General features: G+C 45.5%; 3 protein-coding genes across 21 annotated transcripts in view; 2 read left to right on the forward strand and 1 right to left on the reverse strand.

The window, feature by feature from the left end:
- The window catches only part of PRRC2B (proline rich coiled-coil 2B), a 50,001-nt gene extending 43,051 nt beyond the window's left edge, over nt 1–6,950 (forward strand). For 9 of the 13 annotated variants that reach the window (XM_083807150.1, XM_083807154.1, XM_083807151.1 and 6 more), the window contains 4 exons: nt 117–293; nt 973–1,064; nt 1,647–1,767; nt 2,195–6,950. In XM_083807150.1, the coding sequence (XP_083663276.1) occupies nt 117–293; nt 973–1,064; nt 1,647–1,767; nt 2,195–2,335 (531 nt within the window). In that variant the 3' untranslated portion in view covers nt 2,336–6,950. The remainder of the gene's footprint in view (nt 1–116; nt 294–972; nt 1,065–1,646; nt 1,768–2,194) is intronic. The other 4 variants (XR_014574412.1, XM_083807156.1, XM_083807149.1 and 1 more) reach the window with 2 other exon arrangements.
- A 137-nt stretch (nt 6,951–7,087) lies between these two features.
- Nucleotides 7,088–21,129, forward strand: POMT1 (protein O-mannosyltransferase 1). 7 transcript variants are annotated; one of them, XM_083807174.1, is made up of 21 exons: nt 7,088–7,212; nt 7,736–7,977; nt 8,502–8,645; nt 8,938–9,044; nt 9,647–9,697; nt 10,061–10,207; nt 11,133–11,244; nt 11,850–11,915; nt 12,488–12,581; nt 13,043–13,198; nt 13,803–13,933; nt 14,177–14,272; nt 15,668–15,760; nt 16,789–16,885; nt 16,977–17,069; nt 17,589–17,709; nt 18,062–18,159; nt 18,665–18,778; nt 19,326–19,452; nt 20,127–20,304; nt 20,540–21,129. In XM_083807174.1, exons 3-21 carry the CDS (start codon nt 8,524–8,526, stop codon nt 20,712–20,714), a joined length of 2,178 nt encoding a protein of 725 aa, XP_083663300.1. In that variant the 5' UTR covers nt 7,088–7,212; nt 7,736–7,977; nt 8,502–8,523; the 3' UTR covers nt 20,715–21,129. The 7 variants fall into 7 exon arrangements, with proteins under 7 accessions (XP_083663300.1, XP_083663302.1, XP_083663297.1 ...); XM_083807176.1 differs by having other exon boundaries at nt 7,736–7,856; XM_083807171.1 differs by having other exon boundaries at nt 7,168–7,325.
- A 1,312-nt stretch (nt 21,130–22,441) lies between these two features.
- Nucleotides 22,442–27,505, reverse strand: UCK1 (uridine-cytidine kinase 1). Its single transcript, XM_083807190.1, has 7 exons — nt 27,345–27,505; nt 27,082–27,241; nt 25,977–26,073; nt 25,710–25,852; nt 25,505–25,599; nt 24,420–24,468; nt 22,442–24,009 (listed from the first exon to the last, which is right to left on the reverse strand). The coding sequence occupies exons 1-7, from the start codon at nt 27,465–27,467 to the stop codon at nt 23,822–23,824; spliced, it is 855 nt and encodes a 284-aa protein (XP_083663316.1). The 5' UTR covers nt 27,468–27,505; the 3' UTR covers nt 22,442–23,821.
- Nucleotides 27,506–27,558: the final 53 nt, after the last annotated feature.

Genomic DNA, 27,558 nt, shown 5'->3' on the forward strand with positions numbered 1-27,558 from the left:
TGCACTGTTAGTGGGGTTGCTTTTAGCAGTACTGTGCTTTCAGGGTATTGGGAGAGGGTGTGTCAAACCCAGAGCTGTTGGCTGCCATTAAGTAACTACATGTCCTTATCACACAGTTAACAATGCCTGTGCCTGGCTCCCAGCTTCCTCTGCCCCGCTATGGCTCTGGCCAGCAGCCCCTGATTCTACCGCAGTCCATCCAGCTTCCTCAGGGGCAAAACCTGCCTGTAGGAGCTCCCCGAAGAATTCTCCCTCCTGGATCGCAGCCTTCAGTTCTTGCTACCAGCAGGGAGGTAAGGATTAACTCCTTGCTCATCTTGGCATTCATTAACCTCTCTTGCACTGAAGTTTTGTTCTTTGATCTTGCTTGTTAAAGGGGAGGGAGACTAGCTTGGTAAAGGGGATCCTTAAATATCAAAGCCAAGGCTTGGTGTAAAAATGAAGGAGCCCTGTTCTTCTCACCTCGAAAGCACAGGTCAGCAGCCTTTCAGGTTTTGCTGCTGGCAATCATTCTGTTTCCAGGGAGCCCCATCCTGCCTTGATCCGGTTTGGAGTCTCCAGTTTTATTACATGTTTACACAGGTTTCCCCAGAGTGCTTGAGGGGTGGTGAGCTCCAGACACAGCTGGAATACTGCCCAGATATTTCACACTGTTGTGAAGCTTGTCCATTTGAGTAGGTATATTAATGTCATGTCTGGCTTGATGGATTTGTATCATAAGTTTTTCTACTCTAGGGGAGAGAAAGCACAGCAGTTAGCTTCCAGGTTCACTATTTGCTTGTGCTCCTGGCTTGTTGATTTAATACAAGCGGATCATTTCACTTACAAGCCTCATTTAGTTCACCTGAAAAATGTTTCTTTTAATGGGCATGATGGGTAGAAGGGCAAAAACTTGGTTTATATGTTCATATGAAGTAATATCCACTACTGTGAATGCATAGATGATGTGCTCTCACTCATTTTCTTCTGTAGTCCTCCCAAATGGAAATGAAAGGGTTTCATTTTTCCGACGGTAAACAGAACATGTCCTCCGGAGGGTCTGTACCATCACCACATGCGTACAGGTAAATGCTTATGGAATTTAGCCTCTGTAGTCAGAACGGGGAAGTAGTAGTGTTCCCCATTTGCAGAGACGTGGTGCATCCATCATTGCTCTGTAAGACCTACTTGGGTTTTCATGTGTAGAATGTGCTTATGTAGTCCAAACACTTGGATTAAGACGAATGATCATGGCTTTCAGTTTTGGGTAGAGACCAATTATGTTTCTGACTTTGGTCATTTGTGCTTGTGGGAAGTGCGTAAAGCTGTTTTCAATGTGTTAAAGGCAAATTGGAATTGTGCTTTTTTGTGTTTCTTGTTAAGGTAGAAAATTGGGGAACATAGCCTAAACGTTTTAGTTGCAGCATGGTCTCAACTTCTCAAGATTGAGAGATGCTAATGTGGAGACATTCCAAGTCTTCAGGTCATTGAGAGTTTGGGGACTTGCAGTTACTTTATTTTTTTTAACCTCTAACCGATCCACGTGTTGTCTTTTGGGCTGGGGAGCTCGTTGATCTGCACAGTACAGACTCATGCCCTGTCTACTGCTGCTTTTTCTACAGTCCTTTTTTCTTTCACACGTGAATAAGGTTCTCGTTCCATTGTAGAATTTACTCCATGAATATTGTCGACTCTTCGATTTCCAGGCCTAGCTCTGCCAGCCCAAATGGGAAGCCGTCTGGACCAGCAGTTAGTATGGGCTCGGTGCAAGGACACTATGTACAACAGGTAGCGTATGTCAGCACTCTGACCCAACAGCGTCTGTGCTTTTAGTGTCACACTTGGGCCTCGTCCTTGAGAGGGGTGGCAGTGTAGTAAAGCTATACGTGGAAGTTGTTTTTCCTGCAGGGAGAACAGGAGAGCGGATAGGTGGGTGGGGACTATACCGAGCCCGTGAGTAATGCTGTGTGATCAGTGGTCAGGAGAAATTAGAGGATTACCTGTCTTACGGTTCTGTTTTTTCTGTTGAGTTTTTATGGGATCTTCGAGATCCTTATGCATAAGGTGTTTTTAGGAGAGCAAGGAGTGACAGCAGAGAAAGTACCTGAATTTTGCGGCAAATTTGATGTCTTGCATGAATGATGGTCACGGTTGGTTTTTGTATCTGCGTACAAGTCTCTGTGCTATCTAATGCCTCCTTTCTGTGTGTCAAAAGGCAAAGCAGCGGGTGGATGAAAATAAAGCCAGTCTGGGAGCAGTAAAGCTGCAAGAAACAGCATCCACAAACCAGATGAAGCCAGTGCGCACAGGAGCGATCAAACCTCAGGCAGTAAAAGTGGAGGAAAGCAAGGCCTAGGAGCACCTCTGATGCCCAGCTGGTCCTGAGAGGCACTGCAGCTAAGACTGGACCCCACTGGATCTCCTGATAACTTCACCAGACCTACTCCCCACCCCACACTGACTGACTGCAGTGACATCATCCAAGTCCTTCTTCCAACAAAGCAGTTTGAAACAGTGGATATGACATTGACCTGCTTGCTTTAAAACAAACCAACCGTGTGACTTAAGTGGCTCGAGCCTTTTCTTTTTTTTTTTTTTTTGCCCCATGCACAGGTAGCTGTGATAGCTCACTTGGCAAAGCCCATCCTTCTCCTTCCCTACTTCTGTCTAAGCAGAGTGGCAACTGGGGGAGAGGGGTTAGTTTGAGGTTTTCCATTTTAAAGGCAGCTGAGGTTTTTACAGAGAAAAAAAAGCTATATCCTTGTTTATAGCAGAACTTTTATATGTTCTATCACTTCCCCCCCCTTCTTTCTGCTTTCCCCATTCCTTCCAGAAAATAAGTCCATTGAACTAAAATTATGTTCTGCAAGAACCCTCCCTAGTTTTTATACATGGTTCTGTGCTATGCTTAGAATCAAGACTCCTAAACTGAGTTGGTTTAAGTGTTTTTTTCCCAGATGATCTAGCCTTTCAGATTAAGTGGAAAAAGAAAAAAGAAAACAACACAGGACAGTTACAGCATTCATTAATTTTTCAGTATTTTTGTTTTAAGCTAGAAGCAGTGCTTGCATTAGAAATCTGTACTAAAGGTATATAGCAAGTCAGTACATTAATCTTGAAACTTGCACCACTTTAATTGTAGCTTTGGGGTGCCTTGTGCACAACAAAATGTGGCATTTTCGTTTTAAGGAAAAGCACCAAAATTTCTGTTGCAAGCTCCTCTGGATCTATTTTTTTGTTTGTTTCAGATTTTATTTTAGTGACTGCCAAACATGCAGCGAAATGTAAATCATGGATTTACAAAGCATAAAATCTTCTAAGCGAAATCTCCTCATCACACATGGGTCAGAAGAGTTGGCTAGCACCAACGGGTTTGTTTGGACTACTTTTTGTAGTTGTGATGCTCTCTTACGCTCCCTACCTTGGCCGCTCTAATTCTTCGTGTCTCCTGAGACTTGTTCTATATTGAGCTCATCCCTCGGGGCTGCTCTCCTAAGCTTTGTTCTTCTCCCTTTTCCCTTGGTCGGTCTTTCAGTTCCTGTCATGGCCTCTTGTAAAATTTGCATAGAAACGCATTAGTAAGGGAGCCCCTCTGCAAGGCAGCCTTTTTAGCACACTTGGAACCTCCTTTTTTCGGTTGGAAGCGCATGGTTACAGAGCCAGTTTGGAATCATCCTTTTGATCTCCTTCCCCAGGTGAACAGCAAAGGGTTCTTCAGTTTTGATGTAATTGCATATAGCACATACACAGTGTCACAACCTTACACTTCCTCACCAGTATTTGATGGTATATGAAAGGAGGGTCCCAGTGGGAGTGGGTTGGGTTTTTATTTCTTTGGTTATTTGGTTTTTGGTTTGTGTGCTGCGTGTGTATGTAGATTTTAGGATGGACTTGCAAGTTCCTGAAAGTGCTTGGAGTCCTTCAGCTGATGGTAGTCGTAAGTAAACTCAGCTACTTTCAGCTAACCTGGTTTGTGTTGTTTAGCTCTTTCAAAATGTGAAGTAGGCTGGTCACTCTGAAATGATGGAGAGAAAACTTCATTTCTGCAGTAGGTGATAGCTTGCTAACTGGTTGTGCCGTCAGCATCTGCTAGATGGCAGCAAGTCATTTGTTGGTGGTTCCAAAGAAGATATTTTGAACAAAGAATGTATTTGGGAAGGGATCTGAAAGGTGTTCTCGTTTCTTTTCTTGTTGCTTTTTTTCCCCCTTTCTGGGAAAGATCCTTCATAACTTTCTAGGGATGCATTTGAAGTTTTAAGCTAGGTATAAATAAGAATTTTATACAGTAGCTTTAAAAAGAGCTTAGAAACCTAAACTAACTTAGAAATAGTATGTTTCCTCTCCACAGGTGTCCCCATTGACTGTGGCAGAGAACCCGAAGGGAAAGGGATAGGATGGTACTTTAAAGGAAAAATAAGAGCTCTTTTTTTTCCTCATGTTTTATGGATTTTTAACTTCAGAGCAGTGTGTGCCAGAGTACCTCCCTAGAGTACAGGGTTTGAGATTAAGCGACAAATATTTCCTTAGCTTTCAGACATCTCCCAGACCTGCTTCCTCATCAGCTAGTCCTGCTCCCGACGTTTTCCAAAGATTGCTCCACTAGTAAGTCATCCCACCCCCTTTTTTATTTTCTTCCTTGGAATATCATGAACAACAGAACTGTCTTTTATTTTTTTTTATTATCCTCCTGCCCAGCTGGCCCTAGCTAATATCAGCTCAGAATCTATCTGTAATGGCTAAAGAGACTTATCCAGGCTCCCTTCTTCTCATCTCTTTCCTACCCTAAACACACTACTTAAGCTTTACAAAGACACTAACCTCTTTCCTCCCACCTACATGACTTTAAAATGGTCAAATGTGTTGGAGAAATTGGGTTATTGCTAGACGCAAGATATTGCAGTCCCTCTGGTGTAAATGCCATCAGAACTACAATACTTCCTGTTGAAAAAGGTCACCCTTCTTTCTAACTCCCCCCATCCTTCCCCCAACAGAATAAAACACTAGAATTTATTTATACGTATTTGATGTTGTAGGTCTAGGTGAAAAAGTAATTGTTTCACTGCTCTATTTATATATTATGTCTGAATTATTCTGTGCAGGAAAGGCCAAGAAATGCATGTGAGCTTCATTCCATTCCTCTCCTTTGCGTGACTGTCAGCTGCAGTTGGCAAGATGCTCTTTCACTTAATGGAGTTCTGTGTGTTGGAAAGCAGTTTTAGAGCCCAAATTTCTAAGGTGCAATATCCTTCTCTGGCGTGTATTTTTGTTTAAAGCTAGCTTGAGGTTACTGCATTTTGCAGTGCCCTTGAGTCGCAAGGAAGGTCTCTGATCCTCAAGGTGCAGAAATGCCAGGGGTGCTGGTACATTGATTAAAAGGTCAGCTTGGGGAAGAGGAGAATGGAGGTGTATTGGATGTTGAGGTGGTTTATAGGGGGATACTTCTGCTTGCCGTCTGTACTGCTGAAGGGTAGGGTCCTGATGATTTATTCCTTTGCGAGTTGCTTTTGCTTTTATTGGAAATCTGGTACTAAAGTGCAGGCTCCTTCTGCTGGAAAGGTGCAGTGTGCAGTGGGAGGGAGAGGTGGGATCCATATTTTCAGCAAAAAATGGTGAAGCAGAAATATTCAGAGGCTGACTTTGCTGCTTTTTGTGCAGATGAAGGTCTGAAGCACGTGTGTAACCAGCTCTATATGCAGTGATTCACGGCCTAGCAGCTGCATTCAGTGCTGCTTTCCTCTCCAGCTCAGCCTGCTTTTGGCTCTTGAGGAGAAAAAAAAATAAGAGGTTAGGGGAAAAAAGCAAATGACAGGTGGAAGCAGCACAGTCACCAGTGAAACAGGTATTGTTGATCTCATAATTCACTCCTGGCTCTGCCAGGTGACAGCTCTACAGTCAGTAGTCAGTCCCTCTGAATGTGTTTGCAGCCCATTGAACTCCACACGTGTTTGTGCTCATGCAGAGAGGCACTCCATTTAACAGTTTCCTTGCAAGAATGCTGCAAAGCTACAAGCTGCCCTGTGGTTCCTGTGTATTTATAGATATATATTAAAAAAGGAGCTTAGCATTTTTGCTATGTCTCACCTTCTGGCAGGCTACTATATTCACTTGAAGCGAGCACCACTGCATGCGAAGGTCTTGTTCTGTTGCATTCTGTTAACCTTCTGTTTTGCTTCTGACTAGTTAAGCACAGGTTAATTCCTTGTAGCGTGGGTTATTTTCGATGTACAGCAGCCTAGTTTCCTTCCAAGAAAGATGCACTCGTAAGAATTACCTTACGACAGGCATCGGGATACTTGGTCGCGGCCCGTCAGTAGGAAACGAGAATTTTGCTGAAGCAGACTGCTGGCTGTGATGTGACGGCAGCAGTCCACCCAAGGTTTTTTTTTTTTTTAATGTTGTTTTGATCCAAAGACCACCACATTTTCCTAGTGGCCGTGGGCACCCTCTTGTGTTTGACGGGTCCCTGCTGGCTCAAGAGGGCTGCGGCCGCCCCCGTGACCCTGGAATCACAGCAGCAGCAGCGAGGCGCTCACCCTTTAGCATGTCTCAAGGCGTCGTCCTTAGCTGGAATCCTTCCTCTGGTTCTGTATAAATTGCATTTGTTGTTTCTCAAGGGGATATTGTACTCCTTACAGCTTTTAACCTCATGACCTGTATAGTAAATCTTTTTTGGCCTTTCCTCTCTTTGTCTTTTCATGTAGACCAGATATTTGAAAGGGCAGACGATGGATAATTGTGTAACGTGCAACCTGTTTATATTTTTTGGAAACTTTTACTTGGACCGGAACTCGAACCACGGCATCACCAGGCCAGTTGCGGCACACTCTTTATCGCCCTTTTTCCTCGTTTCAGTACCTATTGTTTCTCCTTTCAAATATGTGATTGTATTAGCTCTTTCCATATGAAAGAATTCTCCTTATTTAAATAAAAAAAAATAATAAAAAAAATAAAGCAGGTTATGCTTTCTCAAATTCTTAAGGCCTTCCTCTCGTTTTTTTGGGTAAAGGTTTTAAAGCAAATAGGGTTATTTTTAAGATGTTAAAGAAAATGACGTAGCCCTGCCAGGACCGAGCGACGTGTCACGGCGTGCTTGTGTACCCTGCCAGGACCCAGCGAAGAGCCGCCATGACATTGCGGTCCATTCCCTGTAGGCAGGCGTTGCCGTGGCAACGCGCGCGGTCGCTTTCCTGCTGCGTCCGACGTCACATCCGGCGGCGCGGCGCCGCTTACTAGGTGCGGAGGAGGGGGCCGCTGAGGGGGGCGAAGTCTCCTCGGGCCCGGCTCCCGGTGCCGCCGCCGCTTCCCCTGGGGGCCGGGGGCCGGGCTCCTGCCGCCCCCTCAGCTCCGTAAGGCTCGGGGGGGCTGGGGGCGAGGCCTGGCGGGGGCAGTGGCCCCTCTCCCCAGGGCTCGAGGTCGGGTCCCGTTGGTCCCATAGGGCTCGAGGGCTGCGTGTGGGGTCAGGGGGTGCCGTTCACTCAAGGGGGGGGCGAAGCCTGGGGCCTGCTGCCCCCCTCAGTCACAAGGCAGCACCTCTTACAGTGCTCCAGGAGGTGCAGGGACCCGGTGGGGGTGGTGCTGTGCTCTTGCGGGGAGCAGGGACTTGCCCGGAGCGGGGGCGTCCCCATCAGAGGGTCTTTGGGAGGGGCCCTGCCTTTGTCCAGGGGTAGGCAGGGGGCGAGCCCAGCTTGGCGGGGGGCTTCTCACTGGTGCCCAGGGCGAGGCAGAGCTGAAGCTGACCAGCGCTTGTGTTTTGTAGGCAGCAAGGAACAACGGTGGCACCGCATCTGGCGGTGGCAGTATGCTCACGTCCTGCTTTGTTGGCCCCCCACCAAAGCCATGCAGAAGGATTCGTTCCGGTAACGTGCGGTGACAGAGAGGTGCGGAGGTGCAGCACGGATTCCTTACTGTTTCCTGACGGCATGCTTCGTTACAGTTTGCTCCTGCGCTCTGCGGCGCTCCCCCACTAGGCTGTGCTGCAGTCCTACATCCCCCTCGCAGGTAGCCTGCTTTTTAGCTGGAGGATGTTTGTGGGTTCTACTCCCCACCCACCAAGCAAATACACTCAGTTTATAAGGAAGTAACCTTTTTTTTTTTTCTTTTTAAAGCTACCTGAGCAGTCTGGCGGCTGAGCACATGGCTTTCCTATCGCTAGCATCAGTGGGGCTTGGAGCTTTGCTCAGCACAAACAGCAGCAGAATATAGGCTCGAGTTAAGCTCTTGTGTTTCTGCAGAAGCAATGTAGGAATAAGCAAAATTTCCAGTTTAATATTGATGACAGAGAACTATATGAATGTAGAAGTAGGGCAGGTGAAAAGTTAGGTGTGTGTGGGCAGACAGTACTTTAGTAACTTCATTTTCAGAGTTACTACTGTAGGTATAGCAGAAAACACATGAATGTGGAAAAAAGACCTTCAGAAGATCAGTTACCATGAGCTGCTAGTCGGAGAAGGTCGTGCGTGCTTGTTGTGAACCAGCTTTTGAGCGAAATGGTGACTGCTGTGCTTCTCTGATTGTCCTTGAAGGTTTGGACAGACCTTTGACAGGATGTTGGGATTTCTGAAGAACCCAGTTGTGGTTACTGCGGAGATAAACGTGAACCTTGTGGCACTGACTGTGATGGGGTTAATAAGCCGGCTTTGGGGGCTTTCCTATCCCCGTGCTGTGGTGTGAGTAAAATAGCCTGCTTCCTACTTGACCAACACAGACTTTTGTTTTTTAAGCATTTGTGAGTAAGAATGGAGGCGTGGCAGAGCAGAGCTGCCTGATGTCAGTCTCTGTGTGTAAAGTGATAGTGTCTCCCTAACAGAAACCCCTGAGGGGAAGGTAAGGGGGCCAAAGCTGTGGTGCTTCCTTATATTCTTAGCCTTCTGCCAGTGGATCAGTATTTCCTTCCCTAGACTCTCTGTAGCCAGGATACTTCTAGTTAGACTTAATGCATTTCTGTCTCTTGTGTTTCAGTTTTGATGAAGTTTATTATGGCCAATTCGTTTCCCTCTACATGAAGAGAATCTTCTTCGTCGATGACAGCGGCCCACCTTTTGGCCATATGCTGCTAGCTTTGGGAGGTAGGGTGCCTCCTGAATTTGAGAACTGCCTGCTGCTCAGGAAGAGAGAAGTGCTGGTTAGAAATGAGTTCTCAGATCCTCTCACTGGGGAAGAAGCACAAGGCAGCTGAGAGATCCTGATGTAAAGAGAATTAAGATTTCCCTTATTTAGTATTGTTATAGGGCTATTGCATGAGCGCTGGGGAAGTGATGGAGCCATGTATCCATTACCTCATTGTTATCCACTCCTTTGGATGAAGAGGAAAGTAAGATGAGAATTGCTAGTGACGAGAAACAGTAGACAACAAGCGGAGTTTCAGGCCTGAGTTCCTTTCTGTAGCTGAGATATGCACAGCATAAGAGTGTCTGTATGGGAAGGAGGGATTAAATACACATGTCACTGTGTCATTGAGAATTTGTTGTTCCCAGTTTATATTCTTCATGCCTCTGCACATTATCAGTCACTGCTGCAGGCAAAACAGTACAAAAGAGGATCCTTTTGGAAAGAGGGCTTTCATGCATGGAGAAGCTATGTGTTTGAGAAACGGTTCCAGGACCAGTTTAGCACCCATTTTTATACTTGTTTTGACGCTGGAAATTCTGTGTTGTTGCTTATGCTGTAGGTTACTTAGGAGGATTTGATGGAAACTTCTTATGGAACAGGATTGGAGCTGGTAAGAACAGATCTTCACTGTCTCATTCTTTTGGGGAAAAAAGCAGTATTTCAGCGGCTGACGGACTCCTTTTGCCTGACTAGTGGAAATAATATTTTATGTGACACCTTCAGTTCCTCTTAAAGTAGTGTTATGTTGGTCTCTAACAGAAATTCAAGACATTGTGATTCTATAGCACAGACTTTTAAAATCAGTTAAAATAGTTTAAGCAGTACAAGCCTGTCAATAGGGTACTCAAAGTAGAAATTAAATTCAGCAACTTGTTGAATGTAGTTATAGTCCTAAGGAATTCCGTACTGATCAGGCTTCTCTGCAATTAATATCTTCCGAATCTGTGTGTGTGACTGTTATCTCTGATTTCAGAATATAGCATGAACGTTCCTGTTTGGTCCCTGCGACTCCTGCCAGCGCTGGCTGGTGCTCTCTGTATCCCTTTAGCATACCAGATCTTGGTAGAACTGCAGTTCTCCCACTGTGCCGCGCTTGGAGGTGCTCTTCTGATTCTCTTAGGTAAGTTTATTCCTTGGAACCCCGTTCTGCATTCATGGGGAGAACGGCCCTGACCTGTATCTGTCTCTGCTGTGCCTCTCTCGTCCTTAGAGCTCTGTGGCTGCCGTTCTGGGCTGAGACTTTATATAAGATACTGTTAGTTCCCTTTGTTATTGAGCAAAGTGGGCAGCCTTAACAGCCTCACAGAAACCCACATTTCTTGCATCCAAGGAGTCCAGTACTCTGATCCTTAGAGGTTTACGGGACGAGTTACAACATAGTGGTTTATAACAGCAGGATGACCCCACTTACAGTTGGAGCTCATCAAATTTCTTCATCTCCAAACTGCTTGTGGCATTTGCACCGCGATTTGACACTGTTCTGGTGTGTGTGTCTCAGTTGTTGGTTTTTTTTTTTTTTTTTTCTGAGATTTTGCTGGAAGATGCCTGAAAGGGAAAGAGCCTTTCATCAACCCTTTAGTGCTCTGGAGGAACTAGGAGAGGCTTCTAGCTAACTGCTGCTCTGGTTCTGGTTTGGGGAATCCTGCACAAAACAGTTCCTTGCAGTTCCCTTTCTTAAAGATTTGTCATCATGCCTGCTTGGGTCGCTGACTTGACTCTTGCTGCCATGAGAAGTGTCTGGATCTCCCAGCACTGATTTTCTTTGCCTTTGAAGGCAAGCACAGCAGTTTTATCTGCCTCTTGACAGACTCTGCTACTTGCCCATCTCTTTGTCTTTGGAGATGGTTATTGGCCATGTACTTTGTTCCTGCTGGAAGGTTTTTGTTCTTTTAACCCAACACCTCCCTGCTATAGCCAGTAGGATTGCATATGAATCGGCTGTCCTTGAAGGGGCAGGTCTTTCTGTTGCATAATGATGTTATTGTCTGACGTGGCACTTGCCTACAGATAAGTTTCTCTGCTTTTGTCTGTCTCTTTTCCAACAGAGAACTCTTTGATCACTCAGTCAAGGTTCATGCTCCTGGAATCCATATTGATTTTTTTTATCCTACTTGCGGTTTTGTCCTACCTGAAGTTCTACAATTTGCAAAGGCACAGGTAAAGCTGGATTGCCTCCCATCATTTTGGGTATTCCTGTGGTGACTCTTTGTCACAGACTGTGACAGTTTTAACTGGTAGCAAGGTTGTCATTTTATAATAAAAATAAAATCCCCTGGGAGCGTTCCTTTGCCCACACAGATTTTATATTGTAAAGTTTCCTTCTATCCACAGAAACACTGAGGATAATAGGATAATTTATGCTCCTTTGTTACCAATTACAGGCACTGAATCTAGGGATCTTTGTCTCTTCTTGTGATTTCACACGTTCTCTGATCCTTGCAGAGGTTAAACTAAAGTAATCTTTAGTGAAATAAAATCATCTGTAAACTGAGGCCAGCAAGTGACTTAGTGCATTTCTTTTATTTTTAGTATCAGAAGGCAGGTAGTGTTCGGTGTTGCTTTTCAAAGTACAGAGAGGTACGTTTAAGAACATCCTGTAGGTCAGGGCTGAGAGTTTGTGGCTTGGGAGGTTCAGAATGAGATACCTCTGAGCAGAGTAGGGAGTAGAGGAGGGTTTTTCAAGTCAAATGACCTAAATTCAGGATCCTAAGAATGTGCCCAGATATCACCTTAACATTGTTTTCTTTGTCCTTTTATTTAAGTTCCTTCTCTGCAAGTTGGTGGGTTTGGCTTCTGTTGACTGGAGTGGCTTGTTCTTGTGCAGTTGGGTAAGTGACGGCATGTCTGTCTGTCCTGCTGACTTTCCTGCCTGCCATCTGAGGTATCGGAGGGGCTTCAGATTTTCAAGATTCGTTCTTGGTGCTTTTCTGAGTGGACCTCTTTATGACTTTTGATGAGTTAGACTGTTTCTATAGAGAGGATGTCAATTTACAGCGAGCAATACTGGGCATAAGAAGGTCCAGGGAAGAGCAAAACATGTTTCTCATAGATAGCTTTATGTTTAAATTTAGCATCAGCATTTCACCTCTCCTTCATTGTTACCTGAAGCTTCAGTAAGTCAGAATTTATAGACCCTGTGCTTTGTGATCTGTCACCTTGTTATCAAGAGGTTTGTCTATGACTGCAGTTATTTAATGTAATGAGCAAACAAATGACATCATGTGGTGTTAAAGCCTTGAAGCTTATTGATGTTGTACCACGCTTGTCTTGAATCTAAGCCCTTGGACTTAAATGCATCCGGTTCAAGAGAAAGTTTGAACGTTTACATCATGCATTAAGTAATAGTAGTAAATCTGTGTAGTTTTTAAGCCTGTTCAGTTTTTATGTGCTCTCGTTTCAGAGTGAAATATATGGGCCTGTTTACCTATATGCTGCTCTTGGCCATCGCAGGACTCCACTTCTGGCACATGTTAGGAAACCAGAACTTGTCAAATGTAGGTGGTGCAACATGCAAAATATATTGTGTGTAACTTTTCAGAACAGGAGCCAGCTGGGTGCCTTGTGAGCCCTCAGATAACAATGCTCTCTGTAGCTGTTTTTTGCACTAACATTCTTTGTCATGCCTGCAAACCCTCATGCCATAAAACAGTTCTCCAACTCAGTTGCTGGGAAAGATGAAGTTAAGTTTAAGAAAAACATGTATATAGGGCTGGCTTTTCTGCTCTTATCCATGTCTTGATGATTTGTCGCTCAAAACCTGTAGTGTTTCACAGACCTCCTGCTGGCTCCAGTTCAATCCTCAACTGAAGTTATCCAGCTGTCCTCAGAGTTACAGCTGAGTGAGGGTGGTTGGGGAAACCTAAAAAAGGCAAACAAAACAAAACAAATGAACGGGCATTTTTAGGATTTTTAATACCAGGAGCATGAAACTAGTGAGTTCTCTGTGTTCTTTTAGGTTTCCTTACTGTGCCATTTTCTAGCTAGGGGACTGGCCCTCATCATCATCCCCGTGGCGATGTACCTGTCCTTCTTCTATGTTCACTTGACTTTGCTGTATCGCTCTGGGCCTCATGACCAGATTATGACAAGTGCTTTCCAAGCCAGCTTAGAGGTAAATGAAGTCGTGAAACTAATTTTTTAGGGGAGAAGAGGGGGAGATGTGTCCTGTGTTCACAGTTAGAAGAAGGGTCTGCGTTCTTGTTCCTGTGATCCTGCACATTTGTTCCTTTTGTGTCATTTTACTACTTTGCTGCTGTAGTACTGCTTTAAGTTAAAGCAATGAGGACTGAAATCCTAATAGCAGATGAAAGGCTTTTCCCAGTGAACCAAGAACAATATGTTCAGTCTTCTGCTGAAGATTTGTCCTTTCCTACAGGAAACTCCACAGAAGGATACAGTGCTGAACTCTTAAGTGATGACTTTATAAACTAAAGGGGGATTGTATGATTTACAGTAGAAGAGTGTTTAGTCTGTCTCTTGAAATAGCATGGCTTTAGGGATATTTCCTAAGACCCTGTAGAGGTTACAGGCTTTGATGTGTTTACTTTCTGGTGAGTATGGTGCTGCAAGATTTGATTTTTGTAGATAAAACCAGATGAGAAGGCATTATGCTAAGATACAACTATGTTAAAGTAAAAAGTGACTCTTAGTAGAATTTATACAGCCTCTGAGTTGTTTCTGCTTCTTTCCACTTACCCTTTCCTTATGCTTCTCAGGGGGGGCTGGCTCGAATCACTCAGGGTCAGCCCTTAGAGGTGGCCTATGGCTCTCAGATCACTCTGCGGAACGTGTTGGGCAAGCCCATGCAGTGTTGGCTCCATTCTCACACAAATACTTACCCCATCAGGTGAGAAATCTGGTTGGTTCTGTACTGTTAGGGTGAAAGTATGGTTCTTCATCTGACAGTGCAGGTATCTCAGTTTTTGTCCTGCATATGTCTTCCTTAAACCTTCAGAGAACACTGCAAATGCACAGATTCTCTGTGCTGTGTAGGAATGGAGCCAGTGATCCAGTGCTGGTTTGTGTAGCAGTGACTGTTGAGCACAGAAACGTACTGTTACACACGTGTTTTATTTTAACTTCTGTAAAGGTATGAGAATGGCCGAGGCAGTTCCCATCAACAGCAGGTGACCTGCTATCCCTTCAAGGATGTGAACAACTGGTGGATTGTCAAAGATCCTGGAATGTGAGTATGCAAAATATTTAAATGCCAAGCTGCTGTAATCGTAGCTTCAATACGCTTCCAAAACCTAAACTGGGCACAAGTTGGACTGGATGTTAGTATTCTCTGTGTATGGATTTAGAGGCCATTTGTGGTCATGAGCAAGTAATTTCAGCTGCAGAGTTGGTAAGAGTGGCTGTTTGCAGTCCTTCTCAATACGTTAAAAGCATTACTGAGGACTCAGAAATTCTGTCTGAACTGCATCTGCCGGAACATGGGCTGTGCTGTGCACAAGGGGAACTTTAAAGAGTCATGAGGCTGATGGAACTCTTTAGGTGCTTTGCATGTAAGTGAAGTTCAGCTTTTTGAAGCATGGGAGCCATGGCATTAGAGTGTTTTGATGAATTTCATCAAACTTGAATGGGTCTCAGAAGACAAGAGAAATCACTTTTGCAGACTGAGTATTTCTTTGTATCAAAAGTGTGAGATGAGCTGTAGAATCTGCCACATCAGGAGAGATTCCAAGTGGGTGTCTGTGCCTGAGAGGGCTTGGTTTGTGCTTAAGTGTTTTGACATTGTAACTGTCAGGGAGGAGCAGGACTCTTTGTTCTTGTGGTTCTGCCAGTAAAAGCCCTTGTGTGATATCATTTTACACTGATCAAAAAGTTGCTTTTGTAGGTTTCTTACATTGCTCTGGGAACTGTATAAACAGTCCTACCAAAAGGCCTTGCGTACCATTATAAATCATATCCACACTGGGGAAGTTTGTCCATACTGTAAACCTTTCAAGTGGGGACCCTACCAGACTCCCTGTGAGATCCACAGAAACCCACTATCTTCCTATCTTCAAACTCAGGACTCCCATGAACCCTGGAGGATGTGAAGTTCTTCTATAGAATAACGAAGTATAGGCAGCAGTTAGGTGAATTGCAGTGTTCCCCCTTGCCAAAACATGCATTCGCCCTGTCCAGAAGCAAGATGAGAGCTTGGTCTCCGTGGTGGAAATGTTAGTCATTGATCTCTCTTGTGATCCTGCCAAAAGTGCCATCAGCTGTAGTAAGAACACCTGTCAGACCTCACTGAAGCACTTACTCATTTCACTGAGGCCACCAAACAGCTGTTGGGTGGGAATAATCTGAAGTTGCTCCTAACTGACCTAGATTCAGACCACTGACATAATGGCTGGGGTGTCGGTATCCCAGCACTGATCCCCTGAGTCATTCTGCCCTTAACTTGCCTTAGCCATGATGAGCTTTCTTTCCATTCTGGTACAATCTACAAATTGTCTGGATTTCCCATCTTGCTGCCTGAATGTCAGTCCCTATCTGCAGCATCTTGACCTAACGCCTTGTGCATGACAAGGTTGCATTATTTAGAAAGAAGAATGTGACCACTTCCTCTTGTGTGTCACTTCACCAGGCAGCAGCTGGTGGTGAGTAACCCACCCCGTCCTGTCCGGCACGGACACATCGTGCAGCTGGTCCACGGCATCACGACTCGGTACCTCAACACGTGAGTCCTTCCCTTATCCTTTGCTCCGCCAAAACTTCTGGCTTATTCTGCTTTGTTGTGCTTCAGAATAACTGCTTGGGGTGAAGTGCAGTGACCCTTGCACATGTTACACACGTTGTTATTTGTGGATTCTTAAAATGGTGGGGCTAGGAAGGACCTCGCATGGTTAGCTACACAGGCCATCCCTGGGCCCCAGGGAAACGATGCCCTGTGCTTATTTATTTTTCTGCAGTTAATTTGACAATTGGATCATCAAGTCAATTGTGTGTGTCACTGAATAAACCCTGGTCAGTGCCTGCTTGCTGTTTCTGGTCTTCTGTACTGGTGGCCTTTAGAGGGGCTAATGGTGGATTCAGCCTCGTTGACAATTGGTGATAATTCTCAGACTAAATACGCAGTGTCTTTGGTGAGTCTTCATCCCTCCTCCTCCGCAGTATTTTGGGTGACTTTTAACACAAAGTCATGTAATGGCTCCACTGAATTTGGTGGCGCACACCTGCACGTAGGGTGCGCTCTGAAAGTCAGGAGGATGTGTTGGAGAATTCTTTGTGCTGTGGCTTGTTGCCACAGATTCTTGGCTGTTTTGCAGAGGCTGCAGCATTGAAATGGTGCCCTGACTGCTGCCCAGAGCGAGTCAGCCTGTACTTGAATATCATGCACACCAGGAAGGGGGGCATCCTGAGTTTGGGCTTTTGCTGTGTCCCTTCCAAACCTAGTCTGTTCATTTCTGGAAACCCAAGTGAACAGCATCTCTGTTTGTCACAATCGGTGCTTGTTCTTCAGCCCAGGATGGCAGTTGTCTGCATTGGCTTCCTCTGCGCCTGCTGCTGGCAGCTCTCGGTAGCAGGGAGTGTTCTCCTTCAGCATAAACAGTGCAGTCTGTATGAATGGCTTACTTGGGTTATTTGCCTTATTACTGAATCTGCTCTAAGCCAATCCACTAACTTTATGTGTTTCTTTTTTTTTTTAAACGGTTTTGGAAAATAGTACTAGAGGATCTGTGAATGCTAATTTTTCTTGGCTTACAGGCATGATGTTGCTGCCCCTCTTAGCCCTCACTCCCAAGAAGTTTCCTGCTATATTGATTATAACGTCTCCATGCCAGCACAGAACCTCTGGAGAGTGGTGAGTAGTCAAAGGGAAGGGAGGAGCTCATCGTTTTCCAGCAGAAACAGCTGAGACAAAATGCTAATCAGAAGTCATCTCACTGTTGTAGGAGATTGTAAATCGGGAGTCTGACACAGATGTGTGGAAGACAATTCTGTCAGAAGTGAGGTTTGTTCACGTGAACACCTCTGCAGTGCTAAAGGTAAGTGGATTTATATTTATTTGCCTATAGCTTTTCCTCCATGAAACTCATAAACTCATGAACTACTAATCTCATTGCTCCAAAATGCGTAAACCACATAAGCCCAATAACAAAATAAATAAATAAATGAAAGGAAACAGTAAACTTGCTCAATATGGTAAAAGGGCAGCATGTGTTTCAGGTGATTGTACTCATGGCTTCATTCTTTCACAGCATGCAGAGCCGTCCTGCTTCTGAAAAGGTTGTGATCACTGTACACAACCGAGCCTTAGATATGGCCTCAGAAATCGATGCTGAGTCTGTGTAGTATATGACAGCAGATGGAACAGTGAAGGATCTCTTCTCAAAGCTTGCCAGAATCACTGACTTTATGGCTGTAGCATTTGTTCAAACGGTATTGCATGGTGACTCTTCACATACTTCCTAGCTGTGATCAGCTGCTCAGTCAGGGCCTAGGAACTTCCAGCCTGGGGTTCAGATTGGCAGGACTGTAAGTTTAAAATCGTCTTTCACTTTCAGCTCAGTGGAGCATCTTTACCTGAGTGGGGATACCGGCAGCTAGAGGTGGTTGGAGAGAAGCTGTCCAAAGGCTACCACCAGAGCATGGTGTGGAATGTGGAAGAGCACAGATATGGGAAAAGTACGTCTCAGCCATGTTCTCTAAGCTGATGTCTGTGACTAAGGCAGGGGCTTCCTGCAGTGGGGCATTGGTGGAAGGGCTCAGTCTGGTGGAATTAACTTCTGTGGGGATATTCTCAGGATCGCTGACACGGGGATGTCCACACTCAGACATAGTGGGTCTGGACAGCCGTTCAGTGGGCTTTGATTCTACCACAATGTCAGAATCTTTACAAGTCTCCTCAGATAGCTCCCATAAATGTAGTGCTGAAGTCCTCCTGGAGTGTGAGGAGCTAAGGGTGTATCACATGGGTGTTCCCCTTTCTAGGTTTCTAGCTGTTACGTTATTTCTGAGACATAGTGTTTTCTTCCAGGCCAAGAGCAAAAAGAGAGGGAAGTGGAACTCCATTCTCCCACACAGATGGACATAAGTAAAAACCTCAGCTTCATGGCAAAGTTCACAGAATTACAGGTGAACGTTTTCCTATTCCCTTCATCCTTTCTTCTGTTGCAGTAACCAAAGCATTTCTGCAGACTCTGAGCCTGAGAATTCCTTGGTTCTTCCTTGCTGATAGAGTAGTTTGGCTTCCTCGCTGAAAAAAAAAAGAAATTATGAATGCACTTGGGCATTAGATGACAGCACAACTGTCATCTGCTGTTAGAAGTGTGTAAAAAAAGAAAAGAGAGGAGGAGCAGTTGGGCATGCTAAGTTCTCTGAAGCTGAACTGCAGCATTGTGTTGTGTGCGGTCAGTAGTCTCGTTGCCCCTTACTAACATTTCAGAAATTCACTAAGAAAAGTTCATTATATAAGAACAAATAAAAGAGTTTTATGGATAAATATCCAGTAAGAAATATGAAAAATATTTCTCCAATCTCAGGTTAAGAACTTACCATCTTACATCTGAAGTTGTTCATCTCTGCCTGCTGTCTCAGTCATCGTTCTAATTCCGAAAGCCTTCTGTTTGCTTTTTGTTAGTGGAAGATACTCACACTGAAAAATGAAGACACGGAACATAAGTACAGCTCCTCTGCTCTTGACTGGATCACAATGGATACAAATATTGCCTACTGGCTACACCCGACCTCTGGTGTAAGTACAAGAGGTGGGAGTTAATGCGAACTTGGTGAAGGAAGCAGACTTCAGTGCTGATACGTACTCAAGTATGAGTGAGAGCAGGGTTGCAGTTCCAGCCAAGGAGGTGGTCCAGGATGGACACCTTACTGTGTCAAGAATTTTTAACATTTCAAAGCAAACATTCTTTTTCTGAGGGGTAGGAACATGTGTTTTTTGTTTGTTTGTTTGTCTTGTGATACAACTATGACCGTGATTTATTTTAATGAAATCGTGTCATCTTGCACTTTCTTTAAAAAGGAAAACTTCACTTTAATAGTTTCCATTACTAATTCCATTTAGAAGAAGAGTTCATTTCCGATAGCATCTTTTAACTCCTGTACATCACCAAAGAGTCTTAAAGCGGCAAAGTTTATCTGCTTGCTTCATTTCAGGAAAGATCAGACTACTAGCCAGGCACGTGCTGAAGTTTAATTTAGCAAGTATGTGTAGGTAATATTTGAACTTACCTAAAAGAACTGCAGCATGTTCCTTCTTCTGGTTTAGACCATCTTCTGTCCAACAGGCCCAGATCCATCTCCTTGGGAATGTTCTCACCTGGGCTTCAGCTAACGTCGCTGCTGTGATCTATGTGTGTCTGTCCCTGTGGTACTTGGTACGACGACGGAGAAAAATTTATGACATTCCTGAAGGTCTGACTCCATTGGGGGTGGCTCTTGGTCTATTAAACTTTAATGGACCCAAAGCCACATTTTTTTTCAACTATGTGCTTGGCAATTACCTTTTCCTGCCCTTTAACTCTGACATTTTTATTTGTGACACACAAAAGTATAAAGCATCCGCTTTTTTCCCCTACAGCCAGCATAGTATTTGAGTCATTCCCTGGACATAAAAGAGCTCCAGGCATCAGATTTGGATTCTACTGAGATCTTTTGTGCCAGATATAAAAATAATAGAGATAGATACTGGCTGTATGGGGAGGGATTTATTTTAGATACGGTATTTCCAACAGAGGTTCCATCTCCTCCATGTGGCCAGGCAGTTTTATGCTGACCCTTCTGGCGGTATATTCTGTTGACATGCTGTGATACTGCTTCATGTTGGCAGTACTCTGTCTTGATGGGTATGTCATAAAGGCATGGAAAAAGAATTGTAGCCATTCCCCTCAGTTTAAGTGTGGTAAAGTTAAAGGTCATATTAGCACAAGCTATTAAAAAAAAAGGCAAAAATAAACACACTGTGAATGGATGGCCTTTTATTTTCTTTAAAACTTTATTTTAAAGAAACTTTTTAAAAAAAACCTTTAATTTCCAGGGCCTGTGCTTTGAGATGAAACAAGTCAGAGATGTTCTCCTGTTTCCCACAGATGCATGGCAGCTGTGGGTATCAGCTGGGGAGATCTGTGTAGGAGGCTGGGCTGTGAATTACCTGCCCTTCTTCCTGATGGAGAAGACACTTTTCCTGTACCACTACTTGCCTGCCCTCACCTTCCAGATTCTCCTGATTCCCATTGTATTACAGCATCTCAGTGATTATCTCTGCAGGTATTTCATTTTTACAGATAGACAATTGACATGTCTTTTCTCCAGGGTTGGCACCTTGGCAAGCTGCTGCAGGAAAGCAGTGGGTTTTTGTGTTTTTTGTGTGTGTGTGTTTTTTTTTCCCCCAGCACTGGCATTTTCCTTTAGAAACAATAAGCAATATTTATGTCTTCCTTTTGGACAGAGCATTCAGCTGGCTTTGATGTAACTTGACCGTTCTTTTCTTCTCTCATCCCAGATCACTGCTTTCTAAGACCATGTTCAGAGCACTGATCGTAGCCTGGTTCTCCTCAGTGTACCTCGTCTACTGCACATTCAGCCCTGTGACCTACGGGGAGCCCTCCCTGTCTGTTGCTGAACTCAAGGACTTGCGCTGGAAGGACAGCTGGAACATCCTTATCCGAAAACAGTAACGCTGATGGTCTTGTTACAGGCAAAAGGGAAGCACACCTTTTATGCAAAGCCAAGAATTTGTTGTTCGTATTGCAGGGTTTTTTTTAAAGGCTGGTCAAATAATTGCTAGTAATCTGCATCTAATTAGAAAAAAATCTTTTATTAAATACTATTACAGACAGTAGCTCTCCCTTCCCCCCATCCCTCTGTGTCTGAAGGGTGTGGATTTCAGTCAACAATAAGTTATCAGTATCCCTTTGCAGATCCTTTGCTGAGAAAAGTGCATTGTAAGGGGTTTTCCTCTTTTCTGGGAGTATGGTGATGGTTTCTTGCTCTGTGTTGCACTTGGGGCCATTTTTTATGTTTCCCACCACCAATACACTTTGGTCTGCAATTTGTTGTTGCAACAGAAGTCCCTATAAACAGCCACTCCTCATGTTCTGTTCTCTTTGTTACTCCTGGGTTTTGCCAGCTCCAAAGTCCACATTTTTAACTATCAGTAATAAGTGCTACATTCTTCAGCATCGTACCATGACTGTATTCCTCTACTGCATATTCTGTGCCCCCACATTCAGTGCCTTTGCTCTCAGCTGCATGATGATACGTTTCTCTACACTAAGGTAAGATTATAAATAGGTCGTTTTGCAGAGAATGTGTTAACTTTCTCTATGTATAATCATGCAGCATGACCATCATTTTTATACTGTTAAGCAAAAGTAAGATAAATTGGGCATTAGAAAATTGCTGTTAAAGCTAAACAAGCTAAAGCAAGGTTCCAGGGCAAGCCACGAAGTCAGACAAAGCCAAATATATCCAGAGGCCTTGCAGCCCTTTTATTAACACCTATGGCCTGCTATTAGCAGCAGCAGCAGTGTATTTGATCTGAGCTACAGGGTTACACCTCAGATCTCACTGGGAGAAGAACTCTGAGCAAGGTAAACTAATCATGCAGGAAAGCTGCTCTAACATGTGCATCTGTTCAGGGTAAAATGGTGTAAGTAACTCAGCCCACGCCCTAACTTGCAGCAGCAGGGGAATTCCTAAAGTAGCAGAAAGTGCAAATTAAGGACTGTGGGGTGGCTTTTCATGGGGGGGGGGGGGGGGGGGATGTAATAGCATGTACATGGACATGCATCCACTGAGAGACACAGTACTGGTGCCACAGTTGTGGGGGTTGGTGTTTTGTTTTTTTATTTTGGCTGCAGCAGCAGGCTCTTGCACTCGAGATCAAAGCTGACCAAGAGCATCAGTCCTAGACAGACCATCGTGCTTTTTACTGTGGAGTTCCTTACTGCCCTATTACTGCCCTAACAGGTGCTGTTCAAGGCTGCCTTGATCTTCTCCCCGTGAAGAAGTTGCAATCAAACACCTGTCATTTGAAGTAAGATTTAGTGACTATTTAAAGCTGCACTAATAGCTAGTGCTTCAGTGCAGTCTCTCATGCTCTGTCACTCTGACCTAAACAGCACCCAGTAGCCATTAGGAAATAGCCTTCTCTTGAGCATTAAATTTTTGTAATGCAGAAGGGTGGTGCTCACTAGATAACCAACCTTTACTGACATCCAGCGCTGACAACACCAGGACATGCTGACTGCCGTTCTTATTTTTTTTTCCTCTAAAGCTTCAGCCAATACAGAACTACAATAATTGAGTCAATGTGAGAAAGAGCTGTTGAGTGTAATAGCATCTCCAGCGGTGTTCCTTTTTGTACATTGCTGCTGGTGGAGTAGATGTAGTACAGTAACACTTTTTATATAAAATGGTCATTTCTGTTCACTGTTTATTCATTTCTTTATTAGCCAAAGTAACACATCCACAAACAATACAGCCAGACTCCAGTTTAGAAAAAACTATAATCAAATATGAAAAAAATTCCTTTTCCTAACATTTTCCCCTCAACCCATTTTTAAAATTACTCTAAGTACTGATTCGAGAAGGATACAAGGACATTTTCAATGGCCCAACTTCATTTCAGATTTTTTTTCCCAGAAACTTTATATTGCTGCAGTATCACTTATTTGGGGGTAAACTGCAGTAACTTGGCTGTCAGTGTTTACACCACCAGCTTCTTGTCTGGTTTATGCTGATGGTAGTGGTGGGGTTTTTTTGTTTGCATTGTTAGAAAACCAGAACATTCGTGAGTTTAGTCACCGTGACTGTATATGACAGTAGAAACGTCCAGCCAGCTGTTGTGCCATCAGAAGGAGGGTCTTGCAATTCACAGCTTTCCCCCTTGCCAATTTTACCACCCAGCTCTGGAAGCGGACGGATTCCGCCCAGCAGAATATGCAACCAGCAGTACAGAAATGCCCTAAACGACACTAATACTGACAAGGTCAGGTTTCTGTTTCCATGAGCAACTCAATCCAGTTGGAGCTCATACGTTCACTAACATTCAAGGGTACAAAAATTGAAACCTCTGCATACAGCGCAGCAAGGTTCAGGAGCTTATCCTGAAGGTATCACTTAGGAATGAGAATCACACCACTTCTTGGGCCTGTCCTCTCAAAGAGCTGCAAGTCTCCATTTGTCCCAGACTGGCTCTGTTTTATCCTGGGGGAGAGATTACCCTACAGGTGAGTTCCTGCCCCCACAAGCCACTACAGGTTACAAAGGAGGCTGGCCAGCAGGAGAGCAGTGCCAGAACTCAAGGTCCCAAGCAAGGTGGAGAAGAGTAAGGACTGCACCTGCTTGTGTGAATTAAGAGGGTGTGATCTAGTCTGGGAAAAAGAGACTGTTGAGGCAGCTGATCTTCCTAAGAAACAGCAGCATCAGGGAATGGGGCATCTTGCTAAATACCTGGAAGCATTCACCTTTCACGTGAGGCTTCAGCAATAGATTCCATTTTGAAAATTAAAAAATAAGAAGGCAGGCAGAACTGCCTTTAGCCAGTTCATTGAGTAACAGACCAGATCTCTCAGGGAGACAGGGGAGGGGTTTTTGAGAGGAGAGGGGCAGTAGTCCAACTCCTTCCTCTTCTCTCCGCACGAAGTTTTGCACCAGCAGCCCCCCCTGCTGCTATGATAATTTAAAGGGCACTTCACCAACCGCTTTGTTGAAGTCTTTCTTTCCCAAAGTTGTCTTCAGTGCTGGTGTGGACCAGAGGCAAAGCCTTCGGGCTGACCGGTTAGTGCGGACGGCTGCTGGACTCCAGGTGGGACCGCTTGCCAGCTGCCAGCACGTTGCTGCTCTCTGCTTGCTCAGGGAACGGGCGCTTGTAGGTCCGACCGTGGCCGTTCATTGCCCCTCGCTGCCACTTGCAGATGTCTCCATTTAGGATGTCTTGAATGTGCTGCACTATGAGGTTTATAGCAACTGCAGAGAGGAATAGGAAATACAGGACAGGTGTAGGCTTTCTTGGCCGAACTATCTAGAAAATGTGGAGTATCCAGCCCTGTCCAACTCCAGTTTTAACAACCAGCCCTTAAATGAAGCTATGCTGACCCTCTGCAGTGAGGTCAGATCTTAGCAGGGACCAGCAATTCCAGCATCAGCTTTAGAACTGGTGTCCTGTTCTGCATCTCCAATTCCTTATCGCTTGTTCCAGCCCTCCATAGCCTGAGCAGCTGATAACCCAGGTCAGACTCTGAGCAGCTCTCTCCCCACCAGCAAAACACTGCACGCTTAAAAGCATGAAAACAAGGCAGGGGTGTGCCGTGTGCTCTCCCCAGCCCCATACGTGGGCTCCCCAGAGAAATCAGGCAGAGAACTGAACTCCCTCTTACCCATGTTGTCAACTCCTCGGGGGATGATCACATCTGCATACTTCTTCGTCTGCAAAACAGCAATGGTGATGGAGACCATTAATGGGGAAAGGCGGTTTTATTCTAAAAAGAAATTGCTAGAACTAGAAACTGAGCGCAAAGATGGAGGTTTTATGCTCTGGTGTTGTAAGTTAAAGCTCTCTGCCACAGTAATTTAGAAGTTATGCTGGGTACCATACAGCAGATTTAAGGCTTGATCTGACTGTCCCTTTGTAGTTAATCACCAGGAAGGAGCAGTAGCCCGAGTGTGGGGGGTACTTGCATTTACACTTCAGAAGAGTATGCTGTCACATCGAGGCTGAAGTCTGTTTAAGAGTTGGATCTAATCAGCATTTCACAGGCCATTGCCAAATCTCTGCTGAGAGCCAAGGTACCCAGTGCACGTGTGAAATTCCTTCCTGCCTCTGATGGCATTTCATTGATTTTTACCATCCACACGGCCCCTGCTTTTCGATTTTTTTCCTACTTATAAAAAGGCTGGTAAATTCAGCAATTCTAATAAAAGTATTTTACAAATCCCAGCATTGCCTTGATCTAACCTGAGCTAGTCTTTTCCATCGTATTTTATCCACATACAGGATTTTGTCCTCAAAGGGTTTTTACAAATTTATTTGGTTACGTGAGCACCTGAATTGGTTTCCAGCAGACTCTCAACAGGGAACAGTGGAAAAAATCAGAGGCGGACCATTACAGAGTTATAAAGTCTGCCTGTTACACCACACAACGCAAGACCGATCTCTTCTTTCTTTCTGCAAGACTTAAGAATAAACGCGTAGAGGGAGTTTTCCCAGTCAAAGGGACCTATGCTAAAACAGCCATTGTGGCGAGCAGTGAGGAAACGTGCATAGCTGCTGGAGATTTCCGTGGTGCTTACAAGGAGAAGGGACATAGATGAGGCAGAGGGCAAAGCATAGAACTCACTCATGAAATACAAATACCAAAAGCTGTTGCCACTGCTGCTGCATCTATGGTTCAGCTAATCCCCAGGCAACCCCGTTCCTTCTTTCCCCGGAAATGATAAATCAAGTTAGCAAGACATTTAGTACCGGTAAACAGAACTCCTCAAAGGCAGGTTTGACGAACGTGGTGTACTGGGTGAGGATCTGCTCAAGGTCCCTCCCGCGTTTCATATCTCGCAGAACTAGAACAGGAAAATAAAATAAAAAAACATGAGTTTTACCACATGCATGTGGAGGGATGAGGAACACCAGCAGAAGCAGGCTGATGCTGCCTCCGACAGCAGTGCAGTACCTCTGCGGGACAGCCTGACGTCGGAATCTGTGTCCACAAAGAGCCGGAGATGGAACATGTCCCGAATGTCTTGGTTGTAGAAAACCAGGATCCCCTCAAAGAGAACGACGTCAGCAGGATAAACCATAGTCGTCTCCGCCAGCCTGCCATGAAAAAATACCCAGAGCATGCTGTTACGTGGGGCCTGCACCACACTGAGCAGCCTGTCCCCGCTGTGCCTGGGGATACCAGCACACAAGGCAGGGAGTGCACCAAACTGGAACCTACCTAGAATGGGTCACGAAGTCGTAGGTGGGTACCTCGACTGCCTTCCCCTCAACAATATTTTTCAGGGTTGTGTGCATCAAGTCATTATCAAAAGCATCTGCAAGAGGAAGGTTTAAAAGAGGAAGTTCAGATGCTGCTACATCAAGTGCTCTGCTCAGATTTCCTAGACCCGTAGGAAAAGCATGTTGTCCAGTATTACACTAGGAAAAAAGGAACTCGCAGCTTATTTTTTCCTACCAGCAGCAGTCCGACACCCCCCACCCAAATTACAATTGTTATATTTGGTTACAGAGATGAGGAAGAGAGAATTTGCTGTTCTCAACAAACTACAATACACTTAATTTAAAAATCCAAATGTAAAGTTGTTAATTGTGTGATTTTACTCGGTAATTGCATAATTTTGTGCACCTCTGTTAGCTGAAAGTAGTTTAGAAAACCTCAGACATTTGTAACACTTTTCAAGAGCATTATCCACCCCGTTGAACCTACAGCAGGCACAAGGCTTCAGCCAAGGGCAGATCATCCTTTCATTTGCAATTAGCAGCGTGCCCCAGAGCAAAGAGAGCAGTTGTTTATGTGGACAAGAAATACCAGGAAAGAATTTGGGAGTCTCTGTGGTTTACTACAGAACCTTTCAACAGCTGCAAACAAGTTGACAAGAGCATCACGCAGGCCTGGACGCTCTCCACCTCCCCTACACTGCTCCGTGCACAGGTGCAGTTAAGGGCAGTAACTACCCGCAGCAACTTCCAAGGTCTCACAGAACCGGCACCTACACTCGAAATACAAACCAGTGTTTTGGCGGGGGAGAACGCACTTCTGTCCCCTCGCACGCCTCCGGCGCTTCTCGCTGACCGCGAGCCCTTCAAGCATCAGCTGGCCTCCAACCAGCCCAGCCACGCCTCAGCTCCCTTTGGGAAAACCGAGGCTCGGAGGCAGGGAGGAGGCTGCGCAGGTGCAGCTATAACCAAACGCCGACCCCGTAACACCCCCGGCCCCATAAGGGAGCTCCCGGACCCCCCCCCCAGACCCACCGGGGGTCTCTGCGCAGCCCCAGGCCAAGCCCCCCGCCAGCCCAGCGCCCCCCCCCCGCCACACGCCTCACCGGGGTGGTCGAAGTTGTACTGGCCCTTGAGCGCCTTGGCCTTCTGCTCGGCGCTGAGCGCCTTGTAGAAGCGGTCCTGGCTGAGGATCACCACCTGCCGCTGCCGCTGGTCCACCTCGTTCTGCCCCAGCAGCTCCATGATCTTCTCGCACACTGTGGACTGAGAGAGGCGGCTGGGGGAGGGGGGGGGCGCACCGGGACGGGGCTGGGGGGGCCGCCCGCCGCCCCTAACCCGCCCCCCCCCGCCCGGTGCCGCCGCTCACCTTGCCGCTGGCGGTGCCGCCGCTGACGCCGATGAGGAACGGCTTCGGGTGCGGCCGCTCCGGCTCCGCGCCGCCGCCGCCGCCGCCAGGCCCAGAGCCGAGGCCGCCACCGGCGGACGCCATGGCGGGGGGACGGGGCGCGGGGCACGCCGGGAGATGTAGTCCGGGGGGGGGGGGAGGGCACCTACAGCGGGGCGGGGCGGGAGGCGCGGGG

Source organism: Anser anser (genome assembly GCF_964211835.1).
Source record: "Anser anser genome assembly, chromosome: 21".
In the NCBI taxonomy this organism is placed as follows: domain Eukaryota; kingdom Metazoa; phylum Chordata; class Aves; order Anseriformes; family Anatidae; genus Anser; species Anser anser.

What these genes read in the sequence shown, in the direction of transcription:
- POMT1 (XM_083807174.1), top strand. Translation starts at nt 8,524, where the DNA reads ATGTTGGGATTTCTGAAGAACCCAGTTGTGGTTACTGCGGAGATAAAC. An exon ending in TACAATTTGCAAAGGCACAG is followed by an intron (nt 11,245 to 11,849) that starts GTAAAGCTGGAT and finishes CTTTTATTTAAG; the next exon opens with TTCCTTCTCTGCAAGTTGGT. An exon ending in CACAGAACCTCTGGAGAGTG is followed by an intron (nt 16,886 to 16,976) that starts GTGAGTAGTCAA and finishes TCACTGTTGTAG; the next exon opens with GAGATTGTAAATCGGGAGTC.
- UCK1 (XM_083807190.1), bottom strand. Translation starts at nt 27,467, where the DNA reads ATGGCGTCCGCCGGTGGCGGCCTCGGCTCTGGGCCTGGCGGCGGCGGC. An exon ending in CGTCAGGCTGTCCCGCAGAG is followed by an intron (nt 25,600 to 25,709) that starts GTACTGCACTGC and finishes TTCCTGTTCTAG; the next exon opens with TTCTGCGAGATATGAAACGC. An exon ending in CCGAGGAGTTGACAACATGG is followed by an intron (nt 24,010 to 24,419) that starts GTAAGAGGGAGT and finishes TCCTCTCTGCAG; the next exon opens with TTGCTATAAACCTCATAGTG.